Source organism: Megalobrama amblycephala, linkage group LG9 (assembly GCF_018812025.1).
Source record: "Megalobrama amblycephala isolate DHTTF-2021 linkage group LG9, ASM1881202v1, whole genome shotgun sequence".
Classification (NCBI taxonomy): Eukaryota; Metazoa; Chordata; class Actinopteri; order Cypriniformes; family Xenocyprididae; genus Megalobrama; species Megalobrama amblycephala.
Window position 1 is genome coordinate 32,761,672 of NC_063052.1, and position 27,806 is coordinate 32,789,477.

General features: G+C 38.6%; 1 protein-coding gene across 7 annotated transcripts; it reads left to right on the plus strand.

The window, feature by feature from the left end:
• Nucleotides 1-562: 562 nt before the first annotated feature.
• ubap2l (ubiquitin associated protein 2-like) lies at nt 563-26,987 on the plus strand. Of its 7 annotated transcripts, none has more exons than XM_048202949.1 (31): nt 659-678; nt 1,259-1,396; nt 2,418-2,555; nt 4,059-4,136; nt 5,268-5,378; nt 7,290-7,464; nt 8,275-8,370; nt 8,448-8,493; nt 10,977-11,021; nt 11,362-11,468; nt 11,619-11,678; nt 11,766-11,818; nt 11,894-11,979; nt 13,039-13,216; nt 13,730-13,931; nt 14,014-14,336; nt 14,578-14,756; nt 14,857-14,977; nt 15,067-15,106; nt 15,657-15,852; nt 15,931-15,997; nt 16,312-16,633; nt 17,802-17,890; nt 17,975-18,028; nt 18,136-18,217; nt 18,352-18,572; nt 19,012-19,117; nt 20,328-20,474; nt 24,394-24,461; nt 24,579-24,773; nt 25,522-26,987. In XM_048202949.1, the coding sequence occupies exons 3-31, from the start codon at nt 2,460-2,462 to the stop codon at nt 25,615-25,617; spliced, it is 3,639 nt and encodes a 1,212-aa protein (XP_048058906.1). In that variant the 5' UTR covers nt 659-678; nt 1,259-1,396; nt 2,418-2,459; the 3' UTR covers nt 25,618-26,987. The 7 variants fall into 7 exon arrangements, with proteins under 7 accessions (XP_048058904.1, XP_048058906.1, XP_048058905.1 ...); XM_048202948.1 differs by lacking the exon at nt 659-678 and adding an exon at nt 685-860; XM_048202947.1 differs by lacking the exon at nt 1,259-1,396 and having other exon boundaries at nt 563-678.
• The last annotated feature ends 819 nt before the right edge of the window (nt 26,988-27,806 follow it).

Here is a 27,806-nt window from a genome sequence, read left to right on the forward strand (position 1 = left end):
TCAACAGCCAATACATGACATAAAATAGTAGAACTAAACTTAAAACATTTGTATGATACAGAAAATATGATACAGTGTGCTTTATTAGGTAAATATATATCTTTATTGCACAATCCATGAATACAGTACCATTTGATATCCCATTTTAAAAAGCATTAGAGGGTCAAATTCTACTTTTGTTTTGAAAACTACTGGATAGGTTAGTTAGTAAAACAGTAGGCTATCTAAATTTGACCTAGTGTTACAATTAGCTAGTTTTAAAAACATAAAATGTTTGTATGTAAATACTGACAAATTAGTTACCCTACAGCTAAATTTGCAACCCTTTACCTACTCTTTAAACATTTGTCTATTTAATGTTTATTAAATAAATAAATAAATCAGGTTCAATGTCTATTTCAGGCTATAATTTATTCATGGAATAAGCCATATATGTATTTGTGATATAGAGTCAATAAGACATCAATGTAAGTAATCAAGTGAGTTTTTGCATAACACATAAAAGATACCCAACATCAACTAGAGAGTGACAAATTACATATTACATAATTGTGTTTAAGTTGTTATATATGCAAACGTACGTAGTCGTCACGTGGTTGGCCTCTGCGAGTGAATCCGCAGTGGCTGTGATAAACCACGTGACGCGGTGATCCGGGTGTCAGTGTGGAAGAGAAACAGGTAAATTTTGAGTCTCTCGCTTATTGTCTGCGCGAGTCGGTTCGGCCTTGTTGTCGGCATTGGGGAATCGATTTAGGACGCAAAAGAGTTCGTGTTTTGTTTCCGTCTGATTAGGAGGTCGATATTAAAGCCTCCTTCGGTCGGCGTTATCTCCACATTTCTGACATCCAGCCGGGTCTTTGGTTAGTACCTCGCCTGTTCATTTTTATCATTTGGGGCCTGTAGGCCTCGGTGAAGCCTCGGTGTCGAGTGCACATGTGAACCGACGAGAATGCGCCTCACCCCGGGGGGCGTGTGCCTTACAGTTAAAACAAATGCAAATTACTATCGTGTCGATTAATCTAACGGACGATTTGCCCAGTCTCTCATTTACGTTGAGAAACTATATAGTTGATTAGCCACCGGGAAAGTTTAGTTTTTGGCCAGCAGGCAGCATAATGATGCCCGATAACCGGCCATGAGGTTATTAAACGCGGACATGGCGGAAGCCACCCATTATGCAGAGCTTGTCTTTATTATTTTACTTTTTTAACAACCCATTAAGACTATTAAAACAATGTGTAATTGTGTGTTCATATAGGATCGTTGGATCTGCTTGTTTGAGTTTATACCGAGTTGCTTTTCCAAGGCCCATCGCCTGGACCACTCATAGCCCTTCATCTCTGAAGATTTTTATTAACTAAGTTTAATAGATTACAGTTTGCTTACTCCTTGACCGGTAAGTCAATATAGGATTCCCAGGATGTCGATCTAATGTAGAGCACCACGGGCAATGTAGGTTACCTGTTGGATGCCCATTGTACAGCTTAGTTGATTGGGTACTTTTTTTCTTTTTTTTTTTTTTACTGCACAAGGCTGTTTTATGTCCCTTTGAATGGAAACATATGCCTTTTAAGTGCCTCTATTCTTAGGCATTTCCATGTTATATCTAGTAAATTATGTCTTATGATTTATGTACTATATGGAATAGTGTGACTGGACAAGGATATTTAAATGTGCCTACACTTTTACCCATGGGCTGTGTGATTGTTTTCACGTCTCCAACATTCTCAGCGTGACTGATATATCCTCGCCGTCACCCTGTTCAAAGGCCGTTAAGCTGGTTTTTGTTGAGCTTTGTCCGTTAACGCAAGTCGTCCGTCTGTTTTCCCGCGGCTGGTCCCGCGTGTTTCTGTCACGCTGGTCGATTCTGTGCGCGTTCTCAAGTGCGCAGTTTCTTTCGGCCAGCACATGCCCTGCATTTCCTCATGCGCAGAGTTGCTATGCTGGGCTGTTTGGCATAACCACACATGCAATATTGCATAACTTGCATCAGGTTTTGGTGTTGTTGTTTTGTCTAAATATCTGGCGTTGTGGGTTTTTCCCCCGTGGTTTAAAATGTCGATAAACTGAGGATGTCAAGCTCCGGAAGCGTGTGCATAGTTTACCTGTTGCAGCTTGACTTGTAAACAGCGTCTTGTTGTCTTGTTTTTCACGTTTGATAATTGCGCAAAACGAAATACCCGGAATTGAATTTGTGTCCGTGTTCTGGTAAAGTTGTGCTGTCGTTTTATGGGTAGAGCGTCAGACATGTGACGTTGTTTACTTCCAGTTTTGGCTAATCAAAATGGCTACACAAGGTGTATCTGTTTGTTTGCATTAAAATGGTTTGTCTCTAGACCATGTGATGTTTTAAGGATTGCTGTTTATTTATTATAGCGAGTTGTTAATAACATTTTCAATCTGTTTCTCTTTTAAAGGCGTTATTCCATTGTAAATACTGTTATTTGTATATACTGTAAATGATGACTTCAGTGGGCGGAAGCCGGCCACGGGGCAACTGGGAGCAGACGCAGGGTCAGACACAGAGCCAGTCACAGCACAAGCAGAGGCCCCAGGTAAGTTTACAAACATGTTCTATTGATAAAAATGGACCCTTTTCACTTTTTTGGGGGTTCTCAGAAGCAGAAGTTGTCATAGTTGGGTAAAATTCACAGCTTTAGAAGTTTTGTATTTCCATTTGCTCCAATAGCAAAAGAAAAAAATCTGTGATCGCTTTTGCCGACTTTACAAAAGAAGGAAAAAATTGATCGGTTACGACAGTCAAGAGAGAAAAATGTCAAATTTGCCGTCACGCACTCAGCAGTTCTATATTAGAAACACTCTCGCAGCTGCGTTAACTTTTTTTTTTTTTTTTTTTTTTTTTTTTTTTTTTTTTTTTTGTCATTTACTGCAAAGGTAATATAACACAAAGTATAGCGTTATAAATGTGTATTAATTAAAAAAAAAAAATGCAAATGTGAAATAGTGATCTGGTAAGTAATGGTTCCTAATGCCGCACCCCAAAGCCCCTTTAACCCACCACAGAAAAAATAAATATATGAAAAATAACTTGACTGCCATCAAAAACAGCTAGTTAGGCATTAAATGGTGCCTGATCTCAACACTTGGGTTTGTAAACTCCAGCCACTTCCAGATTACTCAAAATATTTACAGATGTTGAATGAGTGAATTAATTTATAACTTTTGAAAGGTGCATCAAAAAGTAGGTCTTAAGGTACTGAGCTAATTAGCTTTTTGTTGTTATAATATGTTCTCAAAACTAAAAGTAAGATCAAATCTGTGATGTGACATTTTATGGGCAAGTTTTGTAGTTAGTTATGCATTCGTGCAGTTTGCTGATTCACCGGCCAAACTTTGGCATGAGAACCAGCACCATTTTGGTAAGAAATGGGTATCCGTGGGCTCCATCAGACTGAGGCTTATGCCCTGAGTCACTGCCGTCTTTAACTCCGTATGTTCTTCTGAATTAAATTAAGGGTTCTAGGAATAAATCATAAATCTATGCCCAAGCAAATGCTAAGCCTGACCTATTTCTCTTTGGCTGTATTCTGGCTCACTTAAAGCACATAGATTGTTATACAGTTTGATGGCTATGAAGTGATTTTGGGGGTAAAAGATTGTCAAATTAATATCCAGAGAGTATAAAAATTCACCTGCCCAAGAACACAAGCTGCATTTTCTTTAAAAACGTCTTTAATAGTGTAACTTTAGGCTTAAATATCATATTGCCAACAGTTTTATGATTGATCATTTTGGAATATATACAAGAACTCAGCTGATTGTGAAGAGATCGTATTTGATCCATAAATGAGTGCAAAAAAATACAAGGTAACCATTATACACTAATTTTGAAGGCATGACATTTTTTTTTCTTTTTTCAAAGTGTTGATTAAAGGGAATTGTGTATGATTGACAGTTTTTAGTTTGAACTTTTAAGACATTTAAGAATGTTATAGTCATGCACTCATGAATGATACTGACATTCATTGCTGAACATTTCACAACTGTCATTAGATGATCTATCAGACTTAACTATTTTCTCCTTTTTATTTATTCAGGCCACCGCTGAGCAGATCCGACTCGCGCAGATGATCTCGGACCATAATGATGCAGACTTTGAGGAGAAGGTCAAACAGGTGAGTAGGGATCTTAACAGTTTGGCTCACAGGAAAATAATGGCAGGTTCTGCTTTACTCCCTCCCATTTTCAAATGGTCCTATAATACAGGAAAAAGTCTATATAATCTTTGGAAAATCACTTGACAGTAGTTTTTCCTTGGTCTATTTCTGATGTCCTTGTACCTTCAGTTTCTTTTTCATACACTTACACACAAAAGCACACAAAATTCCCTTCACTGCTTTCTTTAAAGCTCTGACGAGGATCGTCTGTGCCAAAGTAAAGTTTGAGCTGCTACCGGATACTCTCTCTCCATCTCACTCTGAGTTGGAAAGCTACATAAGGCTCAGACACTTCATAGTTCAATGTTTTCATCAGTCCCCACAGCCACTTATATTTATCTTGTTGCCTTCAAAATATATGGGCTAAGTCATACACCATTGTGGAGTATACTTGGAGTGGGAATCACCAGAGGCCCCACGATATGATATCACGATTCTTAAGCCACAATACAGTATCATGCAATACAATGCAATATGCTGATTTATTACCTTTTTTCAACTGCAAATGAAAACTTGCAAAAACGTTATTTTATTAGATGAAAACATGTGGACAAAGCTCTGTCTGTTCATTTCACATCTTCATATTCATCTGATGGATAATGAACAAGGACGCTGGCAGTGTAGATGTGGCATTATATAGACAACTTTTAGACGGATTCTAATCATCACTGTGGGCAACAATTGTCTTGTAGTGCAGATATAGCATGATGGTATTTGCGTGTCGAGTTAACATGTTTATTTAGCTTTATTCGAGTAGTCCGTGTTCAGAAATCTACGAGGAGGCGCTTCCTTAACGCTTACTGCACATCTCTGAGATGGAAAGTGATGTAGAACTGATTTACTCATGCTTTTTGTGAAATTGAAGTCCGAATTAAAGATTTACAATTATTTTCTGCATTAGAAGGGCAGAGCCTAGGGTAAAATTATGCACAATACTCCCAATCCAAGCTGAAATTCAGGCCTTAAAAAGATATACTTGGTGTCCATATATCTATATAATATCCCTATGTAAAATATTGTGACGCTATGCTTATGTCTTCCCACCACTAGAGTTTACATGCTTCTTATTGCTCCTTTTCTCTTTTCCAGCTGGTTGACATCACAGGAAAGGATCAGGATGAGTCCATGATAGCGCTTCACGACTGCAATGGAGATGTCAACAGAGCTATCAATGTCCTGTTGGAGGGCAGCCCTGATACTGTGAGTTCAGGCTTGATATATATATATATATATATATATATATATATATATATATATATATATATATATATATATATATATATATATATATATATATATATATATATATATATATATATATATATATATATATATATATATATATATCTCCTCATTTTATTTTTAGGTTACATTTTAGTAATTTTGTTAGGTTTTAACCCTTTAACACATACGATCACACCGGTGTGATCAGTCTTGGCTGGCCCCAGGAGCGTACGATCACACCGGTGTGATTAGAACGTTCAGTGCATCGCGTGATCAACTGCCAAATTCAAATGTGCGTGCGCGCTTTGGCTGGCGCTAAACCAGAGACGGACGCGCGCAGCGCTTTTCATATATTACATATATGCAGTGTTTTCAACCAAATAATGTTTATTGTAGGTTTCAGACATTTAAATACACACGAGTACTAACAAAACAATATATTTAGAGTTTGTAAAATACACAATGATGTCTATAGAAGCGGAAATAACAACCCTTTCCATTATAATTAGACAACACGTTTTATTCATATCAGATACACATTGTGAAAGTAACTTTAAAGCTTACTCTATTCTTCCCCAGTTCACCGACTCACTTACTTTCATGTATTTCGGGAGAAGTGGATAAATTCACGGGTTGTAAATCCAACAGATCCGATTCTCTGTGCGGCGCAAACTAACATGGCGGCGCCCATCGCGCATATGGCTCAACTAACATGATCGTTATAAAGGTGTTTAAACTGCAAAACACATCCACTTGCACATATTTGTCAATCGGAATATTAGATATTTCATGCTATAGTCAACAAATTTATGGATATTTTGAATAACAAAGGAAAAATTAAATGAAAGCAGATTATCATTCATACAGTGCTGCGGTGTGTCACATAAAAAGCAATGACGCATCACCATGGAAACCATAAAGTGATACGTTCTAAATAACGGTCACTTCAAAAAACTCACGCTGGGGGGTCAGCCAGAATATTTAAAACTTACGTGTGAAAGGGTTAATTCATTCTAGTTGATACATTTCTAAATAGCTTTATTTTTTGCAGTTTTAGTAGTTTCCTTCAACTTGCATGTGTCAGTTAGTTTGGAAAACATTTCACATTTATGTTTTTTATTTCAGCTTTATTTCAATTACAAAAAATGAATTCATTTTAGTTTGTCAATAACAACAGTTTTAGAGGGCTTTTACACTAGGCACATTTGCCACGGTCTGAATCAGAGTGCCTTTGTTCCAGGTGCCTTCCGCAATGGTGGTCTGGTTTCACACTTAATTGATTTTTCATGTAAGGTCATCACAAACATGATAGAAAACAGGACGTGGGTCAATATTGTTTTTTATTAATTTATTGAAATTATGCGCAGCAGAGTAAATGACTCTTGTCTACTGTATGTGCATTGCAAGAAGGCACTTTCTGCTGCTTGCAAACTGACAGCAGATTGCGAGCCATTCTTTTGCCATTCTCGCTTGTATCCCAGGTAAATCATCACCATTGTCATCCTCTACCTTTGTTTTGTTGAAGTAATGAAGTCATCATTGGCTAGAATGCTTGTGCATGTTATTTTACATCCTGAACAAGTGCGCACCCGAGTCCGAGTTGCTTTCACATTCGCGTGAATCGTGCCACAGTTCCAGTGCAACCGAACTCAGACCACCTCCTACAGGTAGTCTTGGGTTCGGTACCCTAGCGACTTCCGTGGTCCACATGACAGCTTTCACATTACTCATTTTTCATGTGAACCGTGCCCCGTTTCAAACTAAACTGCCAGTGTGAAGGCACCCTTAAATTGTCCGTTGACCTGATTCAAAGTATTATATTTCTCAAATCTTTATTTTTCCATTCCTTTTAAGTTTCCCATGTTAAATTTGCCTTTTGGTTTGCAGGACTCTTGGGAGATGGTTGGGAAGAAGAAAGGAGTTTCAGGTCAGAAGGAAAGCACACAGACGGAGGGAGGAGATGAAGGAAAGGAGAATCGAGAGAGAGGAGGAGAAAGAGATGTGGCACGTCGCAGAGGAGGGGCCCCGCGGAGGGGCCGTGGGGCCAGTCGCGGACGAGAGTGTGAGTGGAGAGAATGCTTATGCACTTGTTTACACTTATTATTTTAGTCTGAAAGACGTCATGCCACTGTTTTCCTATTAAACAAGGCGTTTTGTTCAATGATGCAACATTTACTGTCATTTTATTAGTCTGCAGTCAGCCTTTTCTCCGTCTCAAGACAGACAGCAGCACACCACAAACCCATCACTGCTCTCTATAGTGTTGAAGGGACAGTGTGTGTGCCACAATAAAGTTTGAGCTGCTACCGGATACTCTCTCAGCCTCTGTCTGAGAAAGAGAGCAACATAAGGCTCATATACTTGATTGACTTAAGACTTGTGTCTTGGTTTTTCAAGTTTTGTAAAATGCGTTTACATGTAAATCAAAAACATGAGCTGCCCAGTTACAGTGAGGTAATTAGAAAGCAGAATAGATACTATTATTCCTGAACACTAGAAGAACTAATCATAAAATGTGTGCAAGTTTGCCAAACACATTGTTGCTTTTGGCTCTGTGCAGCAGCAATTTTCTGTTGCTTTTACTTTTTTACTGCTTTTAAGTTTCAAGTTTACTGCTTTTAAAGTTTACTGCTTTTAAATAAAGCTTACATGCCACTTAATGCAAGTATTTCAGTGCAATAAAAAAAAAAAAGAGGATAAAGTTCAAGCATGTGTTTTGCAGCGTTGAGACTTCTGCAAAGCTCAATTTGACAAGTTGTCTTTTTAGGAATGAGTTTTAATAGAACTAATGGAGTCTTAAAGGGACAGTATTTACATTTTATTCTCTCGTATATTTCTCTTCAACTCATTCCATCCTTTGTTCCCTCTCCAGTCCGTGGACAGGAAAATGGGTTGGATGGGGCCAAGGCAAGTGGAGTTGCAGGCAGAGGAACGGAGCGAGGCCGTCGGGGAAGGGGCAGAGGAAGAGGCAAGTACTACTATTGGTAATGATTAATTAGAATAAGAAGTTGATGGTTTTGGTTTGACTATCTTGCTGTCCTTCAGGTGGAGCTGGAAGGCGAGGCGGGAGGTTTTCAGCTCAGGGCATGGGGTAAGTTTGTGTGCCTCCATCCAGGTCATTCCTCTTTTTGCATGTACACTAGAGATCCCCCAGAATGACAAGTTCTGGGAAAAGCCGATGGTATTCAGCTAGCTAGTAAAATTCATAAACTTGTGCTTCAAAACTGTTGAAGGTATGGCACAAGTTTTTAAGCTTAAAGTGCTGTTCTGGGTTTAAGGCCTGCTGGTGTGCTTACCTTGAGACTGTGTGCGCGTTCATAGTCTGTAAACCTTAAAGTTTTTAACGTGTTTTCCATGCAGAAGTTCAACCAGGTAAGTAAAGCTACATTCATGCTGTCAGTCCAAATCTGATTATTTGTGTATTTGATTGGAATCTGATCTAAAATTGACTGTCCGCATACCCCCGGTTTCACAGACAAGGCTTAAGCTAGTCGTATAATAAAAAGTATGTTTGAGCTGTTTTAACTTGCAGTGACGTATCTTAAAATATGCCAGTGCAATTGTTTTTTCTCAATATACACACCAGTAATGTTTTTTTTCTAGGGCACGTTTATAAAAGCTACTTAAATGCCCTAATTGAACTAAGCCCTAATCCTGGCTTAAACTAAGCCCCGTCTGTGAAACCGGGCCATTGTGTATCGCAACTGTTCAGATCTGATTTGTGTGTCCATGCCGCTCTTACGTTTTCCTGAATATCTGCATTGGTTTCTATGGCAGTGACATTGCATTGGTAGGTATACACCAAAAGCAACAACTGCAACATGGAGGGGTTTGCAATACAGAAGTTGTCTTATTCACAACATGACAATGTCTAGCTGCCGCACTGGATTACTCTCTTATGAGGCAGCTGCAGAAATGTAGGAGGCTGATATGCGTTTATTTTGTGCTGTAATCTCTGCTGTTCTCAAAACATGTTATATTGTCATTTTTCTGCTCGTCCGGCATTTGGCAACAACACAACCTTGATCCTGCAGCAACTTGCAGCTTGCTTCCTATAACAACGTCTGACTTTTATGTTTTACGTGCCATGAGAGAGTCACAAACCACGCGAAATCTGATCAGAGCAGACTGAAACAGATTTCCAAAAATGCCATTTGAATAGGATTTCAAACCACATATGAATGTAGCTCAAAATGGATTTTTAAAAATCTAATTTCATGTTTTTTTTTTTTTTTTTCTCTTGCCATTTGCACTTGCTAAATCTGATTTGATTTCAAATGGATATGCACACAAATTGCATTTGGACTGACAGTCTGAACAAGGCTTAAGAGCTATTGTGGGTTTATTTGCTGCTTTTTGGTGCTATGCCCTTTTAGGCTTGTTGATTTACAGAGTTCATTAAATTGTTTCATGGCAACTATGGGTGGGCAGTAGAAATACAGGTAGAAAGGTCAACCTTTGAAAATTTAGTATTTTTATCACTTATGCAAAACGGATATGGAACGTCTGTGGTGGTCACTTCATATTTGGAGAGAAAATGGACAAGCTTGTTAAAGCTACATGATGTGGAAGTGAAGCTCTGCTAAGCCCTCACATTTTCTTATACACACCTTCACTTCCAATGAACATGAAGTGAGAACCAATTATATTGAGTGAATTACCTTATTAGTGGAGTATTACCCTACCATTCAAAATTTGGGGTCAGTAAGATATCAAGAAATTAACTTTCATTTAACAAGGATGCATTAACTTAATTAAAAGTGAAGGCTTTTGTTATTAACAACAATTGTTATGAAAGATGGCTGTTCTTTTGAGCTTTCTATCCAAGGAATCCTGGGGGGGGGTTGGGGTTTGAACCCTCATGCTCCTCATTGAGCAGATATGTTTAAGTATTGAAAGTTATTTTATTGCAATATAATAATGTTTAAATAATAGATTTACCGAATTAAGGTACATATTTTTGTGTGTTGCCCAGCCCTAAAAGCAAACAAGATGTATTTTAATATCTTGTGAAGTGGCACTGAGTATTTAGTGTGTTCAATGTGTATTTCATGCTTTTTAGAAATATCAGAGTTTCAATGTCAGCTTTAGCATCTAGTTTGGCTTTTTTACATATTGTGTAAACTAAACTGCAATATCCAGTAGCCTAGAAGTACTGATAGCCCATCTAAGCCATGTCAAGCCCCAGACTAGTTTTTCTGTCAAGGCCGTCTGTGGTCACTCTTCTTTGACAGTTGTCGTCAGGCTTCTTAACTTGCGCCTTTTGCTTGTTTGGTTTGAAGTGTGCATTTGGAGTTTGCATGTTTGGTGTTCAATTTTGGATGTCTAAGTACAAGTTTAGCCTTGAATGGGTTTGTAAGTCACACCACTAGCAGCTTAGGTATTTCATTCTAAAGCTTTTACGCCTATAGAGCAGGTGTGGTGGTTTGACCGGTAATGGACGCGAGCATGACTGTTGCCATCGCGCTCTCTCTCTCGCGCGCACACACTCAAGCACACTGTTCACACCATGCACCCCCGTCTTTCTGCCTGTGTTGAGATGCTTGTAATTCTCCTTGTTGTTTCTCCCTAAAGCCAGATTGATAAGGGCCCCAGATATGATTTGTCAGGAGATGAGAGGTGAGTTAAATAAATTTATTAGCGTGTTGGTTTTTGTTTGTGTAGGATCAAAGGGTTTAATAGCGAATAGTCAGTTACTGAAGAATGCATCTGAATTTGAGCTTCATGTGTTTAGTTTCCACTCGGTTGTTTTCTAGGTTTGAGAATGACTGGAAAGCACATTTGTGGCTTTGGCATAATTGCAATTAGCACATTACGACAAAGGAGTTTTTTTTTTTTTTTAGGTCGTAGTGGAATTATTGGAGTGATTTTTGCACAATGTTTACTGATGGGCGCTGACATTGTTTCTTGCTTCCCTCATTTGTTTGCTCAAAAACAAAATTTTCAACTTGTTTTTTAGTACGTTCAACCCAGCAGACTACACTGAGCCAACCCAAACAGAGGAGAGCTACACAAGTGGAAGCACTTGGAGTAACACAGGCAACCTGGAACCTGAGGACGGAAACCGTGAGTGATGCCTTAAATGTCTATTGTAAATCCCTCCTCCAGTTCCCATCATAGTTGGCATGTATTCAGGCTGAAGTACACAGTCCATTAAAAAAGCATTTGTAATAGTATGTTCAGAGCTGCTGTTGTGACACACATCTGTTTCTGCAGGACTTGAGTTTACAGGTGGAGAGGGAACAAACTATCCTCGCAAGTTTGACTCTGCCCCTGGTGAGTCTTAACTGCTTGCACTGACTATTTTGTAAAGGATTTGTTCACCTGTTTTTATTGTAAGTGAGCTGAGTGTCTGTGTAACAGGTGCTTGGAGAACTGCCACAGAAGAGTGGGGCACGGAGGACTGGAATGAGGATGTGAGTATTTGCACCGAGACCAAAAATTTCCAATTTAAGACTGAGCAAATGTAATTCTTGTTTTCTTCTATCCAGTTGTCAGAGACCAAGATATTCACTGCCTCTAGTGTGGCGTCCATGCCCATTCCACAAGAGAATGTCACCATTACAGCTGGACAGAGGTATGGTGGTGGCTTAAGTCAACATTATGGATTCAGTTGAACTTAGATGAGTATTTGTCACAAGTTGAAAGTAAATTTTGAATGCAGAACATTATTTTAGCTAGAAGGAATGCTATTTCAACTAGGGATGGGCATTTTTCCAAAATTGTATTTGAATATTTGGGCTCGTAAAAAACTAATATTTGAATATTTGTTTATTTAAATGAGGTTAAACGAGAAGGATGTTATTTATTTAGTTTTTTTTAAATTCATCAATTTTGTAACCATTTCTGAACAAGCTTACGATTAGGCAATATGCACAACAAGCTTACGTTATATCTTAAGCTTTTCTTTTAGTTCAAAGCATTAAACAGTATGTGCAAACAAAAAAATATATACTATATATAAAGAACAAAAACATTTAAGCTCAGGCAGCGCGAACGGGAAAAACGCTTATAAAGCAGACAGCGCCAGTTATCGTACAAAACGTTCATAATACACTCGAGTCAGTAAATTTATATTGTATGGTTATCGTTTTCATATTGTTTCACATGTTCATGTTGAGAAAAACAATAATATCCACATGCTCGGGTGAGAAAACGAGCCGCAACATATATCTTCCTTGACGAAACTTAAAGAAAGCATATGTCTCAATCATTTTGGGTTTCGGGTTACAGCTGCACTTACCTGTTGTGAATGCAGTAAGTTAATAGACAGCTGTCTTTCCTCATCACGGGTGTTTAGATTTCATTTTCATGACGATCAAATAAAATGAACTTGTTAAACACGCTCCACCGTGCCACCCAGTGCTCCATTTAGTTATAACTGCGAGTTTTAGTGCTTAGGATTTATCATGGATTCACTGAATTTACGGCCAGCAAAGCAACATAGTAAAATTCAAATAGTATATTTATTTTTCGAATATTAATTACAGGTCGAATATTCGACTATTTGTGCACACCCCTAATTTCAACACCCAAAACCACACTGATATGCTGTCACATGTACATTTTCCTGATGATCTGCTGCAGTCATGGCATTATGATAACCTTATTGATGTAAGCCATGTTTGACGTTCAGGATTGATTTGGCGGTGTTGCTGGGGAAGACTCCTCCCGCCTCTTCCTCAGAGGCAGAGCCTGCTTCGCTTGAAGGCCCACAGCCGCCATCTCTGTCTCAGTCTCTGGTGTTTAGCAACTCAAAGCAGACGGCATCACTGTCCCAGTCCTCCAGTGCTCCTTACAGCCAGCACAGCATGGTGAGTAACTTATGATATGATAATATGCTCTGTTCCGTCTTAGCTGTTAATATAATGTGCATTTTGCTGCAATTGGTGTCAGTTGTTTCTTCTTTTCTTTTTTTCTTTTTTTTTCTTTTCTTGAGGGTCTATATATTTTTAATTTTTCAAAGGCTTTTTTTTTGGGGGGGGGGGGGGGTGTCGTCTTGTTTAGTGTTTGAGGCATATTTTATTAAACAATGTAACCTTTTTTTTTTTTTTTTTTTCTCTCTCTCTCTTTTTCCTTAAACTTCAAAATTCAAACTTCTGTGTGCTTTCAAACCCTCTTGTGCATTGATCATTGTAGCCAATCACATTCATTTCAGACGAATGCATGAACACAATGGCCAATCAGAGGTGTTTACGAATGTGCTCAACAGTCCTCAAAGCATCACATTTTTTAAATTTTCAATACCGTCTTGGTACTGAAATCGGTCCTTTTAACAACACTACACACTTACTGCAAAGTTCAAAACTATTGTTTGGTGCCCTCAGGTGAGCATGCTCAGTAAGGGTTTCGGTGATGTTGGCGATCCAAAAGGAACCACTGGAGGCTCCACGACTGGTTCTCAATTCCTAGAACAGTTTAAGACAGCCCAGGCTTTGGCCCAGCTTGCGGCCCAGCACTCACAAAGCGGACCGTCCAACGCTGGTCCTTCAACCTGGGATACCAGCCCCACTACACTGGGGCAATACGGTAAGAGGGCCAACATGGTTTGAATCACTTCTGATTGTTCAGCCCTTTCTGTGAAGTCTTATTTTTTTCTTTGTGTCTGCAGATATGAAACCTCAAACAGAGCCTGTGCACAGTCCCTTCACCAAACGGCAGCCATACCAGCCCGCCTCCACTTCCTCCTCCATGATGGATGCCTTCTTGCAGGACAAAGCCACTCCCACTTCTACCACCTCAGCTCTGCTCCCTCAGTCCACCCAGTCATCTTCACTGCCCCAGGCTGTCACCACCCCTGTCCCCAAAACCTCGGGACCTGCCCCAGGTCAGCAGAACTCTTCCAGCCCAGCCGACCCACAGGCATCCAGCCCCCTCCCCCTGCAGCAGCACAAACTCAAACAGCAGAAGAAGAGGGCTTCCATCACCACCAAGGTCATGATTCTACTAGTTCTTTGTGATCTCAGCTAGGACTGTTATGATTTATGAAATCTGGCTGTTGATTAATTGTCTAAGAAATTTTGATTATGGTTGTTATAGTTTTAAAGCTTTGATTTATAATGAATAATTGCCATACAAATTCTTTTTTTTTTTTTTTTTTTTCTCCCCTGCTTCATTTATTAAATGTCAGTCTTTTTACTCAAATGTTTTTTTTTTTTTTTTTTTACTCAAACAGATTCCAGCCCTAGCGGTGGAGATGCCAGGATCTGCTGATATATCTGGGCTCAACCTGCAGTTTGGAGCATTACAGTTTGGTTCTGAACCGGTGCTTCCTGAGTATGATGCTTCGGCAGCTGTTGCCACGACAACACCAGGCAACCAAGGCCAAAACAGCCTTTACACAAGTGCTAGCAAGTGGGTATCTCGCATCACTATATCCAGTGACTGAGACTCTTGAATGGTGCGTAACACAATCACAGACTGTCTATTGATTGGTTTTCTGATTTGTCCACAGTGAGCAAGCAACAGCCCTGTCCAACCCTAGTCAGATGGAGCTATATGAGCCAAGAGCCAGCCAGACACGGCGCTACCCTCCTTCTGTGTCCTCCTCGCCGCAGAAAGACATGCAGCCCAAGGTGAGACAGAGTTGTCTATCAGTGTACCGCTTACATTTTTATGAAAATTATGCTTCATCTAAGCAAACCTTTTTTTTTTCTGCCCACAGAATGGGTTCAGTTCGATACAGACGTCACAATCTCTGGAAGGTATGACTAGCTTTAACAAATGGTTTCAAAGTAAAGGGCCATTAACATCAAGGATGATGACTATAATGTTAACTAATAACTGTAAAGGGTAATACTTTATTTTACAGTGTCCATGTTACATGTAGTTAATATGTACGTTACAGTAATTGTTATAATTACATGCAGCTAACCAAAACCACACCCTAACCCTATAGTATGTACTTGTAGTTAATATTACTCAGTACTTGAATGTGTAATTACACTGTAACAGACACCTTAAAATAGTGTAACCCTGTAAAGTTAATCTTTCTAATACTATGACAATAGGAAAAGTGCACATCGCAGCTATAACGTGACAGTATCAGCAATCAAATTTTTCAGCTGATAAAAGATAAACATTGACAGCCAATCAGAATCCATCCCACCTTAAACTCGAGCATTTAAAGCAACAGACTACATAATTGTTGCATGCGCTCAGTATGTTATCCATTGGTGTGGACGCTGATAGTTATTGGTGTTAACGAGCCCCATGCAAATAATAAAACATTAAATATCCCATTATTCCTCCCAGCTGCAGCAGGATCTGCAGTGCCTATGAAACCGGCGTCCGAATCAGTTGTCCCACCATCAGTTTCCAACATGGTCTCATTGGCTGACCCCTCATCAGGTCCTCCTTCCCTGCTGACTACGTCCAATCAGACGCCTCTCAGTGCTCTCGGGCACGAAGATGCCTCTTCCAGCTCACTGGCCCCTCCTCAACACAATAAGTACGGCATTTTGTTGTTGCGTTACTTCAGTTTAGCGTGTATGGATGAGAGATGCTAATACTGTATGTTTCCCATCAGCTCTCTCCCTACACAGCAAAACAGTTTGGCACCTTCTTCAGTTCGCACTTCAAACACAAGTCTGTTGGTGAGTTTGCAACTAAACACGCTTCCTTTTTACAGTACATAGCAAAGTCTATGCGAAGTCTGTATTGTTTCTGTAATACATATTCTTGGTCTTGTTTTGCTTGACTTGTCTGTGTACTTGTCATGAAAATATAATTACTTTATTTGCCCCTGAAATGACTGTCCTTTAAAATCAAGTCCTGTTGATTTATTCTTCATATGTTTACTTGATTCATTCTTTATACAGATGATTGTTTCAGAATTTTTTTTTTTTTTTTTTTTTCTATTAAATTTATCTTTTTTGCTCACTGTGATTTCCTTCAACTTTTATCTCAGCACCCAAGTGTGGATGCTGAATCCAGCTTGCACTCCTCATCCTTCTCCTCGGTCTCTGTGGCTCCATCTTCAGTTCCCCCGCCCTCTTCAGCTACTTCAGCAGCCCCCATCTCCCACAGTGTCCCTGTTGCCCCCTCTTCATCTGTCAGTTCGGTCTCAGTGCAGTCCGCCCTGGGCCCCGTCAGCAGTCTGACCATGGGATTGAACAGTGCTGCCGGTGTGGCTTCAATGGTCCCCCCTCCGGTTGCTGCATCTTCATCTGCTGCCTCGGCCACTGTGGCACCTTCATCTGCCTCGTCGTCTCGCAGCACGGCTGCCTCAGGTAAGAACCTGAATCCTACAGGCCATTGTAAGTGCTGTTCCTGTGAGAAAGTGTTTAGTAAGGATCCTTCAGAAAGAATTTTTAGAGTTAAAGTACATTTCAAATTTAAGCTTTTCATTTTATTTTCTTGGATTAAAAACATCAGTGATTGCTTGGGATAAATTGATGCATAATCTTTCGTCATGTCATTTTCAACATTTACAGACTTATTCAACATCCCTTTCATTATCTCAGGCTGCATTTACACTCTAGGCCTTGATGGCCAGTTCTTGAAGACCCACTTGCATCGTCTTTTAAATGTGACCTGTATCTGATATCTGCATTTACACTACACTTGGTGAAACAAACAAAAAATATCATTGATATCAAATCAATTTCAATAGTACATTGAGTTTAATTTCTAGACATGGAATTCATAGAAGCATTATTGCATTTCATCCTTACCTCAAAATAATTATATAGTACAAATTTTTCATGACAGTAACTATGTACACAGATCCGTGGGAGAGGAATAATTGTCAGGTTGTAGAACTTTTAAGCACATCAGAGGGTCTGGGATTGAATCCTCCCTTGTATAGTGTGTTTTTTTTTTTTTTTTTTTTTTTTTTTTGTGTTTGTTTGTTTGTTTCACTGGAACGAATAGGGAGTCTCCACAATGGGACTGAAGCATGTGTCTGTGCATGAGTCGCCATCACTGACAACAGCAGTGATTAGCACTTGGCATGATTTCAAAAGTAACACATTTAAGAGCCAAATCACCTTTTATTTAACACAAACGAACGAAATTAATACTCTGCTAGTCAATTGGATACGTTTAATTTGTTATAGATCTGTACCGCAAAATGTTTAAAAAAAAAAATCATGTCAATTTTACAATGTACGACTCTCATTGATGGGAGAATATCCGATCTGTAAGCTTACACAGCAGGTGCAAATGCACTATCATAGCAGATTTGTTTCCACACATGAAGGAGGCCTGAAACCAAACCTGCTTACACGTTTGTGGGTCATATCCGAACTGTGCCACATTGGGGCGGAATTGAGTCAATTGAACAGTGTAAATGCAGCCTCAGAGATGACGTGTAAAAAGAGAATTTGTCAAATGCTTGATGTAACTGGATAAAACCACTTTCACGTCATTTGATTGTATGTTGCTTCATCTAAACAGGGAAAGCACCTCCAAACCTGCCTCCTGGAGTGCCGCCACTGCTGCCCAACCCTTACATTATGGCTCCTGGCCTCCTTCACCCATACCCAGTGAGTGTTTGGCCTGTTTTTTGCTTCTGAGTGCTTTGACACATTTGGTATCTTGTTTTAGCTCACAAACCTTATGTCCTGCAGCCTCAAGTTTATGGCTACGATGACTTACAGATGCTGCAGACCAGGATACCACTGGTGAGCGCTTGTTCCTGTTTGATTATCTAAAGTATATCACATGAATGCAACAGAGACTGGTTTGTTTGTGATGTATGAAGCGGAGTCGTCATTTTTGGCTTTTGCAGGACTATTACAGTATCCCATTTGCCACTCCAACCACTGCACTGACTGGCAGGGAAGGCAGTTTGACGAGCAATCCTTATTCTGGTAAGATGTTGATTTATTTTATTATAATTTTTTTTAAATTTTGGTTTATGCATTGCGTTCAGCATCTGGACAGGGAACCCAATGTGAGCCCAATGCTTCATTATCTGAAACTGTTTCTGAATTCTTTTTCTTAGCTGGCGACCTGTCGAAGTTCGGCCGTGGCGACGCCTCGTCTCCTGCCCCTGCCACAACTCTGGCCCAGCCCCAGCAGACCCAGACGCAAACGCACCACACCACCCAACAACCCTTTCTTAACCCGGCCCTTCCACCAGGATACAGCTACACCAGCCTGCCCTATTACACTGGTGTGCCCGGTCTGCCCAACACCTTCCAGTACGGCCCTGCCATGTTTCCGGTAAAAGCTCTTAAGGCATCTTCACAGCCAAGTTAACGCTGCTTTGTGTAAAAACACAATGCAGCATAAAAGCCAGACCATATTACGCCTGCTCTGATCCACCTCAGTCCATAGTATCAAAGCATACCTTTTGTAACTGAAATGTAAATGTGTTTATCCCACCTCTAATCTATGTATGTTTCACTACTATAACTGGATCTTCCAGTGAAAATGACAAATTTCTTTTTGGTGACATTTGCAGGACTTCATTTTTACCAATCATTTAGTCTGCTTAAACCCTGCCCCTCCACAATTCACTGCAAGCATTTATTTTTGAGTGCACTGACCATATCTCAGTCAATCCAGTCGACGACTTCTAAACTGGTACAGAAGAGAAGATCTGTCGCTTCGTTAGTTTCATTGCAGACTTTTAAGGACTGTTTCTGAATGTTCCTCCCAGGTGGCTCCTACCTCCTCCAAACAGCATGGTGTGAATGTTGGTGTCAATGCGTCAGCTACACCTTTCCAGCAGGCTAGCGGTTATGGATCACATGGATATAGCACTGGTAATGCATTTTATTACATTCATACAACATTTAAAATGCATTAAAAACATTCAGATGGAATGATGGTTCTTACAACAGAATCTGCCCTAGATTTATTTTACCAGTTTGCTAAAGTATTTGAAAAACACTCTACTGACTAGTAGGTCTCAGTACCATCTTGTTCCTCATGGCTGAGTTTAAGCCATGTTTAGCTAAACTTGCTCAGTCACCTCTTAACCCTACATTGGCCAAGTCTGTTCCTTTTCTTGTCTGTGAAGTGAAGCCTGAGACAATTCATCTTGTTAAAGGTACAATCCATAGTACTGCATCTTATCTGGTTTTGCAAAACCAGATGACCTTGGCAATCACAACTGTACTGCATGGAGTTTTGTTTTGTGTCGCTAAGCTTTTAAACATTGATCCTACTTGTGGGGAAGTTTTAATAATTGAGCATCATACAACTTGACTTGGAGTGTTCTGGACTGAAAATCAATCTGCAGCTTCAAGAATATAGCCATCTTTGAATATTGGCCAATCATCTACTTGAGAATCTATCTACTAGTGAGTCTCAAATGTGACATTAAAACTATTCTAGGTTTGCACACAAGTAGTCTTAAGCACTTCAAAGTGCCGCCAGTGGGTGGGTTTCTGTGGAACCAGTGATGTAAGGAGAATGAGGTGGGAGGGAGGTCGCTTGATTTAGGGTGGTGGGTTCACACATGCTTTCCACACGCTGCTTGCTTTTGACCATCCACCACTTTTGAGCACTGTTTGTGTTATACCCTCCCATTCCTTTGCTCTTACGCTCTCCCTCAGTCTAACACCATCCATCTTATAAAATGTTCTCTTATAATTTAGTTTCTTCTTGTCCTTATTGTTTCTTCATTTTTAAGTTTTTCCATATTGTCTTTCCTTTTTTGTTTTGTAATTGCCATTTTCCATAATGAATATATCTTCTAGGTTCATCTTAATCATTCCTAATGTTCTCTTTTTTTCACCCCATTCTTACTTCTCCATTCCATTCCTTTTGTTTGTAAATTTGTCCATCACTTTCATACCTCCTCTTCTTAACGTCACCAGTACTCTTTTCCGATTAGGCCCCTCCCCCAGCTTGCTGCATCCCAGCCTCCACCCCTGTGCCCCGTCCCCTTCACTCCTCCTTCCCTCTGGCCCTGCCTGGTGTGTGTCTAATGCTGTGGGGCTGTGGCTGTGTGTGTCTGACCGTTTGCAGGCTATGAGGATTTGGGCCAGGCTTCGGCAGGGAGCGGGGATTTCTGTAAGGGCGGCTACGGCACCGCCGTTGCCGCAGCCGCTGCTGCCGCCGCCGCTGCTTCTGCGCAAAACAAGCCCGCCAGCTCTGTCACCGGGCCCGGAGTGGGTGAGTGCAGCCTCACGCTGAAACCCCCAATTTCCTTGTTCCTCCTCCCTTTTCTTTCTTAAGCTCTCTCTCTCTCCCCTCATTTGCTCCTAACTTACTACTGGTCAAGCTTGATGAAGCTGTCACATGCCACCTGGTCTCAGATGGAAGGAGTTCAGGAAACTTTTGAATCTAGGAAGTTCTGTACAGGGTGGAGGACTCTGAAGTCACTTTCTTTGGGTTGAACATCAGGGTTGTTACGACCTGTGGCTTTAAGACAGCGGTGTTGTGACAATCTTCTTTAACACTTTCAAAAAGTGTTTCTTAATGGATGCAAGAAGCCAACTACCCAAAAAATGCATAACATCAGATTAGTGGGATCGTTTGAATGGCCTTTCCTTAGTATTTGAAGATATCTATTAAATATCAGCAAGTTGTTTCTCTGAAATTGACTGTTAAACAAGGTAAAAAGTCAGGTTCTAATGAGTAGAGGCGGTCTCTTAGATTTTATTTTTGTTGAATCTCACAGAAAATACATTCATTTGTTAATAGGTTTCTTTTTTTTGTTGTTGTTTTTTATATATAAACCTTGTGAACATTTTGTCAGCTTGATTATCTGGGCTACATTTGTGTTTTGTGTACACTTGATGGCAGTGTGCTTTTCAGATTTCAGTTTTATGCAAGCAAATGTGTGTGCACTTTTTTTTTTTTTTTTTTTTTTTTTTTTTTTTTTTTTTTTTAAATTGCATAATGGTTAACAACATGCTTTGGTGAAAATTAAACTAAAACTATTATTGGATGTATTTGTGAATAAATAATGTGCTATTTTCAAAAATTGAGTTTCCGCCAAAATCAGTATTGTATCTGGTCGGTATTGAAAATTAATTTATTAATTTTGTACAAAATGCGTTGTCCGTCGTGTTATTCTGTCATGTTTTCTCCATTTCTTTCCAAAACGTGACAAACGCCAGTCTCATTTCTCTGCAGAATGCGATGTATCTGCTCAACCAATTACAGCGCTCTGAATACCTAGTTTTCCTTATCTGCTTTGTACTTTGATCAACAAAAACAGAAAAAAGAATAATTTTGATGGCATTGATGAACCTGTGGTGGTTTCTGCGGTGGGAAAGAAACGTAAGTCATCGAAATGTAATCGTTTACGTGAGATTAAGAAGATGAGGCACTCGAGTTGGGAGGAGGAAAAATGTAGGCTATTGCTTGTTCCACGACAGCATCAAACTTCTGTCACGGTCCACAAAACTGAATCATGAACAGTTTTTTAAAAGCCGTTTTTAATACGAATGTACTCGGCAAATGTTTATCTTAACCGTGCGGTGGCGCCAGATACTCTTTAATCGGTAATGACAAACGGAGACACAATTCATTTATAACATTAACAAGATGACTTGTTGAATTTATTTTTGGAGCGACGACAATGTATTTTTAGTAAAATGCCTGTATAAAAGATTAGTATTGACAAAGTTCAGAGGCTGTCATATATGTGGATCAACTTACTTTGTGTATTTTCAATATGAAAAATAACTTTTATATTGATGGATATAAAATCAATATGGATAAGTTATGGATATAACTTTTATATTGATGGAGTTCACTTTCAAATAATTTCCTGATCATTTACTCACCCCTATGTCATCCAAGATGTCCATGTCCTTCTTTCTTCAGTCAAAAAGAAATTAATGTTTTTGATAAACATTCTAGGATTATTCTCCTTTTATAGTGGACTTCAATTGACCCCAAACGGTTGAAGGTCAATTAGTTTCAGTGCAGCTTCAAAGGGCTTTGAAGGATACCAGACGAGGAGTAAGGGTTTTATCAAACGAAACAATCGGTCATTTTCTAAAATTTTAAAAATTATATAAGTTTTAACCATAGACGCTCATCTTGAAATAGCTCTCTTCTTCTCTATTAGAATTCTGGCAGTGTAGATGCTGCTAAGTGTATTATTCTAGTGTAAGTATATAACAATTAGTTCTAACTTTGACCTGCGGAGGGCAGTAATACACTTAGCTGTGTCTACACTGCCGGAATTCTAATAGAGAAGAGGAGAGCTAGTTCAAGATGAGTATATATGGTTAAAATGTATATATAACTTTTATTTTTATTTATTTTATTTATTTATTTTTTAGAAAATGATCTATCGTTTCCCTAGATAACACCCTTATTCCTCATCTGGTATCGTTTAAAGCCCTTTGAAGCTGCACTAAAACTGTAATTTTGACCTTCAACCGTTTGGGGTCAATTGAAGTCCATTATAAGGAGAATAATCCTGGAATGTTTTCATCAAAAACTTTCATTTCGACTGAAGAAAGGAGGACATGGACATCTTGGATGACATGGGGGTGGTGAGTAAATTATCTGAATTTTTATTTGGAAAGTGGACATCCTTTAAGTTACTCATTCATGTGAGGTTGCTGTGCTGCATGGTCACAAACATCATTTACATGCGTTTAAGCATCGCGGTTTAAAACGAGTGATTTTTAAGCCTTTGAATCGCAGTCAGCAACAAAAAAACAACTCATTTCTCCATATGCGCGAGAGACTTTCTGAGTGCTGTATGAGACACAGGCGCATCCGCTGCTCACAGCGCGTGAGTTATATTTGGCACTTTATTGGCCTTGAACGGTTAAATATGCATACGTGTATGTCAAAATGCCCATCTTTACAAGCATCCTCGTAAGATCTTAAAGCGACAGCTGTCTGATTTTCCTAATGTCTGTCATATTAATCAAACGACAAAAGAGAATCTCTCACTGCTCTTGACTATTCCACTTTTGTAACTTTTTAATAAGAGTAAACCTATTTGAATTTATACAATGCTTGTAGCATTTATTCTACTGTAGTGTTTTTTTTTTTTTTTTTTTTTTTGTCCTATTGCTTGTAATTATTTATTTCTTATTGTTTACTTGTCTTTAGTGAGCTTGTTTTATTTAGGCTAGTTTGTCATATTGATTTTTGGTGACAAAAATTATAAAGTTTTTATGGTATCAAATGTTATCATAAAATCCTTTTGGCATCTGTTAAATAAATGTTGATAAACTTTAAATATTTCAGTAATATATCAAGCTTGGAACTGTTAATTAGCCTGATGTGGCCGACTTTTGTTTTGATTTTAAAGTTGTTGGTGTTGTTTTCACCAAAGCTAACGTTTGTTAGCGTAATTTTTATTCCAAACATAGCTTGTGTAACACTACTAACATTACTATTTTGGCAATTTTTTTTTTTTTTTTTTTTTTTTTTATAAATATAAGGTATGTTTATAAAAGCTTAAATGCCTTAATGGAACTAAGGACTAATCCTGGCTTAACCTAAGCCATGTCTGTGAAACCAGATCATAGTATATTTTTATTTATCTATTAACCTTTTTTAGAATTTAAAAGATAAAGATATTTGTGTGAGATCTCCTCCTGGCATCTTTTTACAGCATCTGTGCAAACCCTTTACATAAACATAAACGGAGAAGTAGCTCCGGCTACAATGTTCTTCTGCAAGACACATGCAGTTTTGTTTATTAACTGTTAGAATGTGAGAACATGCGATTTACCTTTTAAGTTATTTTGATAGTCATGTACCATTTTGTGGCTCATGCACATTTCATGATGTTGTCTCTGTGGATTTTCATTTATTTTAGTTTTTGGCCTTGAACTGGCAGCACTTTTGTTTACTGATCTATGACAGCTGTGTGTAAAACCTGCTCATTATCTGTGGCACCACATTCTGTCCACCTAAAAGCATTTTAGGGGTATCTTCCTTTTTAAATGTCACATTTTAGCTGAATTTGCCAAGCTTAACTCTTGATTCTCCAATTAAATGCAAGTCAGCATTATAGTGACCGTCTATCTCAAGTTAACTTGGCACTACCACTGATGTTTTGCTAGTTTCAGTGATCACCATTTCATGCATTTTGACTTTTCTGCTTTAGGAGTCTCTGTGACATCAAGCAACACAGGAGTCCCTGACATTTCAGGGTCTGTTTACACAAAGACACAGGTGAGCACCCTTGTCAGATTTTAATTTGATTAGCTTGGAGACTAAGTTTTGAGTCACCAAGCATTTTGATTTTATTTATTTTTAACAAATGCTAAAGCATTTTAATTTGCCCTTCAGTCTTTTGAGAAGCAGGGTTTCCACACGGGAACCCCCAGTGCTTCCTTCAGTTTGCCCTCAGCACTTGGGAGTGGCGGCCCAATCAACCCACCGGCTGCAGCGGGTTACGCTCCGGCCCCTTACATGCACATCCTGACCCCCCATCAGCAGCCACACTCTCAGATGCTCCACCACCACCTGCAGCAGGACGGACAGGTGAGCTTGCCTTTTTTTCAGGAAATAAAAATCTTGGGTAACACTTTATTTTACAGTGTCCTTATTACACATTAGTAGTTACTGTAGTTTTTATATATATTATGCATAATTATGTGCAACTAACCCTAAACTAAACCTTTATCTTAACTCTAATCCTATAGTAATTACATGTGGTTAATTATTATTACTCCATTCTTAAATGTATAATTACACTGTAACACAGACACTTTAGAATAGTGTAACCAGATCTTTTCTGTTGTTCGTTAATGCTTTTGTTTTTGAAATAGTTTTATTTTCTCCCCTTCCAAATCAAAGCGTCATACTTTTTAAAAATTGTTTAACAAATTATTAGTAATAGTAGACTAGTAGTACTTCTAGATTTATTACCAATTTTCCCATTCCCAATCAAAGCTTGTCGTAGTACTTTTGTCTTTAAGTTGTATTTATTAATATCAATATCCCCCCCCTCCTAGTCAAATCGTATTTATAACTAAAAACATATAAATAACAAATATGTTCCAAGTCATAAACATTTAAATGAATTGTATTAAATACACTTAAATAACGGTATTCTATTATTATATAATATTTTTTATAATAATTATATAGTATATTTTCCCTTCCAAACTAAAGCTTTTTGTGGTGTGTATGGCTTTTTTAAGGTATAAGGTCAATTTTAAAGCAAGTTTTACTTTAATTATATTGTTATTAAAGTTATATTTTTACTATTTGAAACATTAATTTTCAGAGTGGCTCTGGACAGCGCAGTCAGAACGCCTCCATTCAACAGAAGTCGCAGATCAACAAGTCGGGATACAACAGCTACAACTGGGGAGGCAATTAACCCCCCTGTCCTGCCCTGTCTGTTGTTCCAAAGGCTGGATTAGTGGAACCTTTTCTTTCTCCCCAGATACCTCCCCCTTTTCTCTGTCCTCCACGGCGTTCTCTCTCCTCTCTCTGCACGGTCACCCTGCAGTACCAACCCCATTCCACTGGTGGCGCTGTCCTAAGAGAGATATAGCACTGTAAGGCGCCGCTTGAGGAGGGGGCACGGGGGAGAAGTCTTAACTGGGAGCGTGGTCTCGCGAATATATGGATAGTTACTTAGGCCTTCATGATCGGAGTATTGAGTATTTGGAGTTTGTATTGTGTTAAATGCATAAAAGCCCTGACACCCCCCCCCCTTTTTTTTTTTTTTCTGGAATATGTAACATAGATCTGTTTTCTAAAAGGACAAATGTTTAGTTCTTTTTCCCCTTTTTCTTTTTACTGATGAATAAAATGAAAAAGAGAGGTTTGATAGAGGGAGAGAGGGCAGAATTGTTTTGTTTTCCGCACACTGTTTATTTCCCTCTTTTCCGCTGCTTGCTTGAGCACCTGCAATCCAAATGTATTTGCACCTCCTCTGTTTCTCCCCTTGCAGTGAGTTTTTACCAAATTTTATTTTGGGAAAAAAGGAAGATATCACTCTAAATCGGCTAGTGCAGTTGTGAAGTTTATTTTTTACCAAATATAAATATATGAAAAAAAAAAAAATGTATAGGTGAGTTCACAGGCTTTGGTTCTGTACTGCGTGTGTATGTGCATGTGTGAGTTTGGCTTTATTTTGTGCGTGTATGAATGAATTGCATCATCAGGGTGGCCAGTATATGAATGTTCTACTTATAAAATAGGCTTCAATGTGTATTCCTTTTATTTCTTTTATTGGAGCCTTATTGTACTCTCCAGATGTGAGAAGTGCACTGGTCACCTTAACTTCAGACTATTATTTTCTGTTTTTTTTTTTTTTTTTTTTTTTTTTTTTTTTCCTTCTTTGGGTCCTCATTAACCACCCTTCCTGTTGCAGGGAGACTTGATTACGTTAAGGCATGACTTTTGACCTCAGTGTTATGCTGTAAGCGTGAAGTTTCTCTCATTTGCTTTGGGATTATGAGGTCACCGTTTTCTTTGGCCACCCTGTGTCTTTCCACAGCCTTTGTCCTTCTGTCATACCTGCAGTCATTCTCCCCTGAAACGCCCCACCTTCTGTCCCAAAATATATTCTTTTAGTAATATGATTATTAGGAAAGTGCTGATGGACAGAATTGTACTATGGGTTTTTTTTTTTTTTTCTTTGTCAGTGACTTTCTTTTTGTACTGTGCGTTTTAAAAAGATTTAAATGGATAAACTTGTCTTGTACATATATATATAAAAAAAAACACAAGTACTGTAGTCTATGTTTGTTTGATGGCTTCTTTTCTCCCCTCTCAAATCCTTACACAGACTTGTTAGCTTTTTTTTGTTTCATAATGTTTTTTATTTTGTAAAAAATATATATAAATATTAAGTAAATAAACAAGAAAAAGACATTTTCATCATTTTTGGATGTGAATGTCTTTTTTAAGAAAACTATGTTTGTGTGCCTTTTAACTGCAGTCTGCTTCTGTGTTCTAGTTTTAAAAAGTTTTGATCATTTGAGTTGTTGCTTTGCAAACAAATGTAAGAAAGTAGCCAAATTATCTTTTAAAGCCAATATGAGATGCCCAGTTGATGCAGCCCATTTTAAAAGGTCAAGTTTGTTGGTTACTCAGTTCATTCTTTGCATAGAAAAAGCCTCAGAGAATTTCTAACATGCATCTTGTGATGTTAGTCAAATTATTGCTATACATGAAACACATTTAGAAGGCCATAGAGCAGTAGCAGTTGGGAAAACTAATTTGAACAAATATTCAGAGCAATTTGAGTTGGTAGGTCTCAAATTAAGCTTTTCTTGCCTTTCAAATAACATGGAATCATCCATAAATATTATTGCCACACATTGTAGTTAAGTTGATGAATTTGTCTTACTCTTATGTAATCCAATTTCATTGTTAACAGACAAAATATTTGATGTGTACATAAACTTAAGTGGCAGGGAAGTGGAGAAATTCCTTTATACTCTAGTAAACTTTAATCAATAAAAGACTTTAGTGAAGAAACTAGTGGTGAAGAGTCATAAAACAGAAATGTAAACGTGTCCCTCAGGAATGTGTAAACAATGAATATGAACTTTG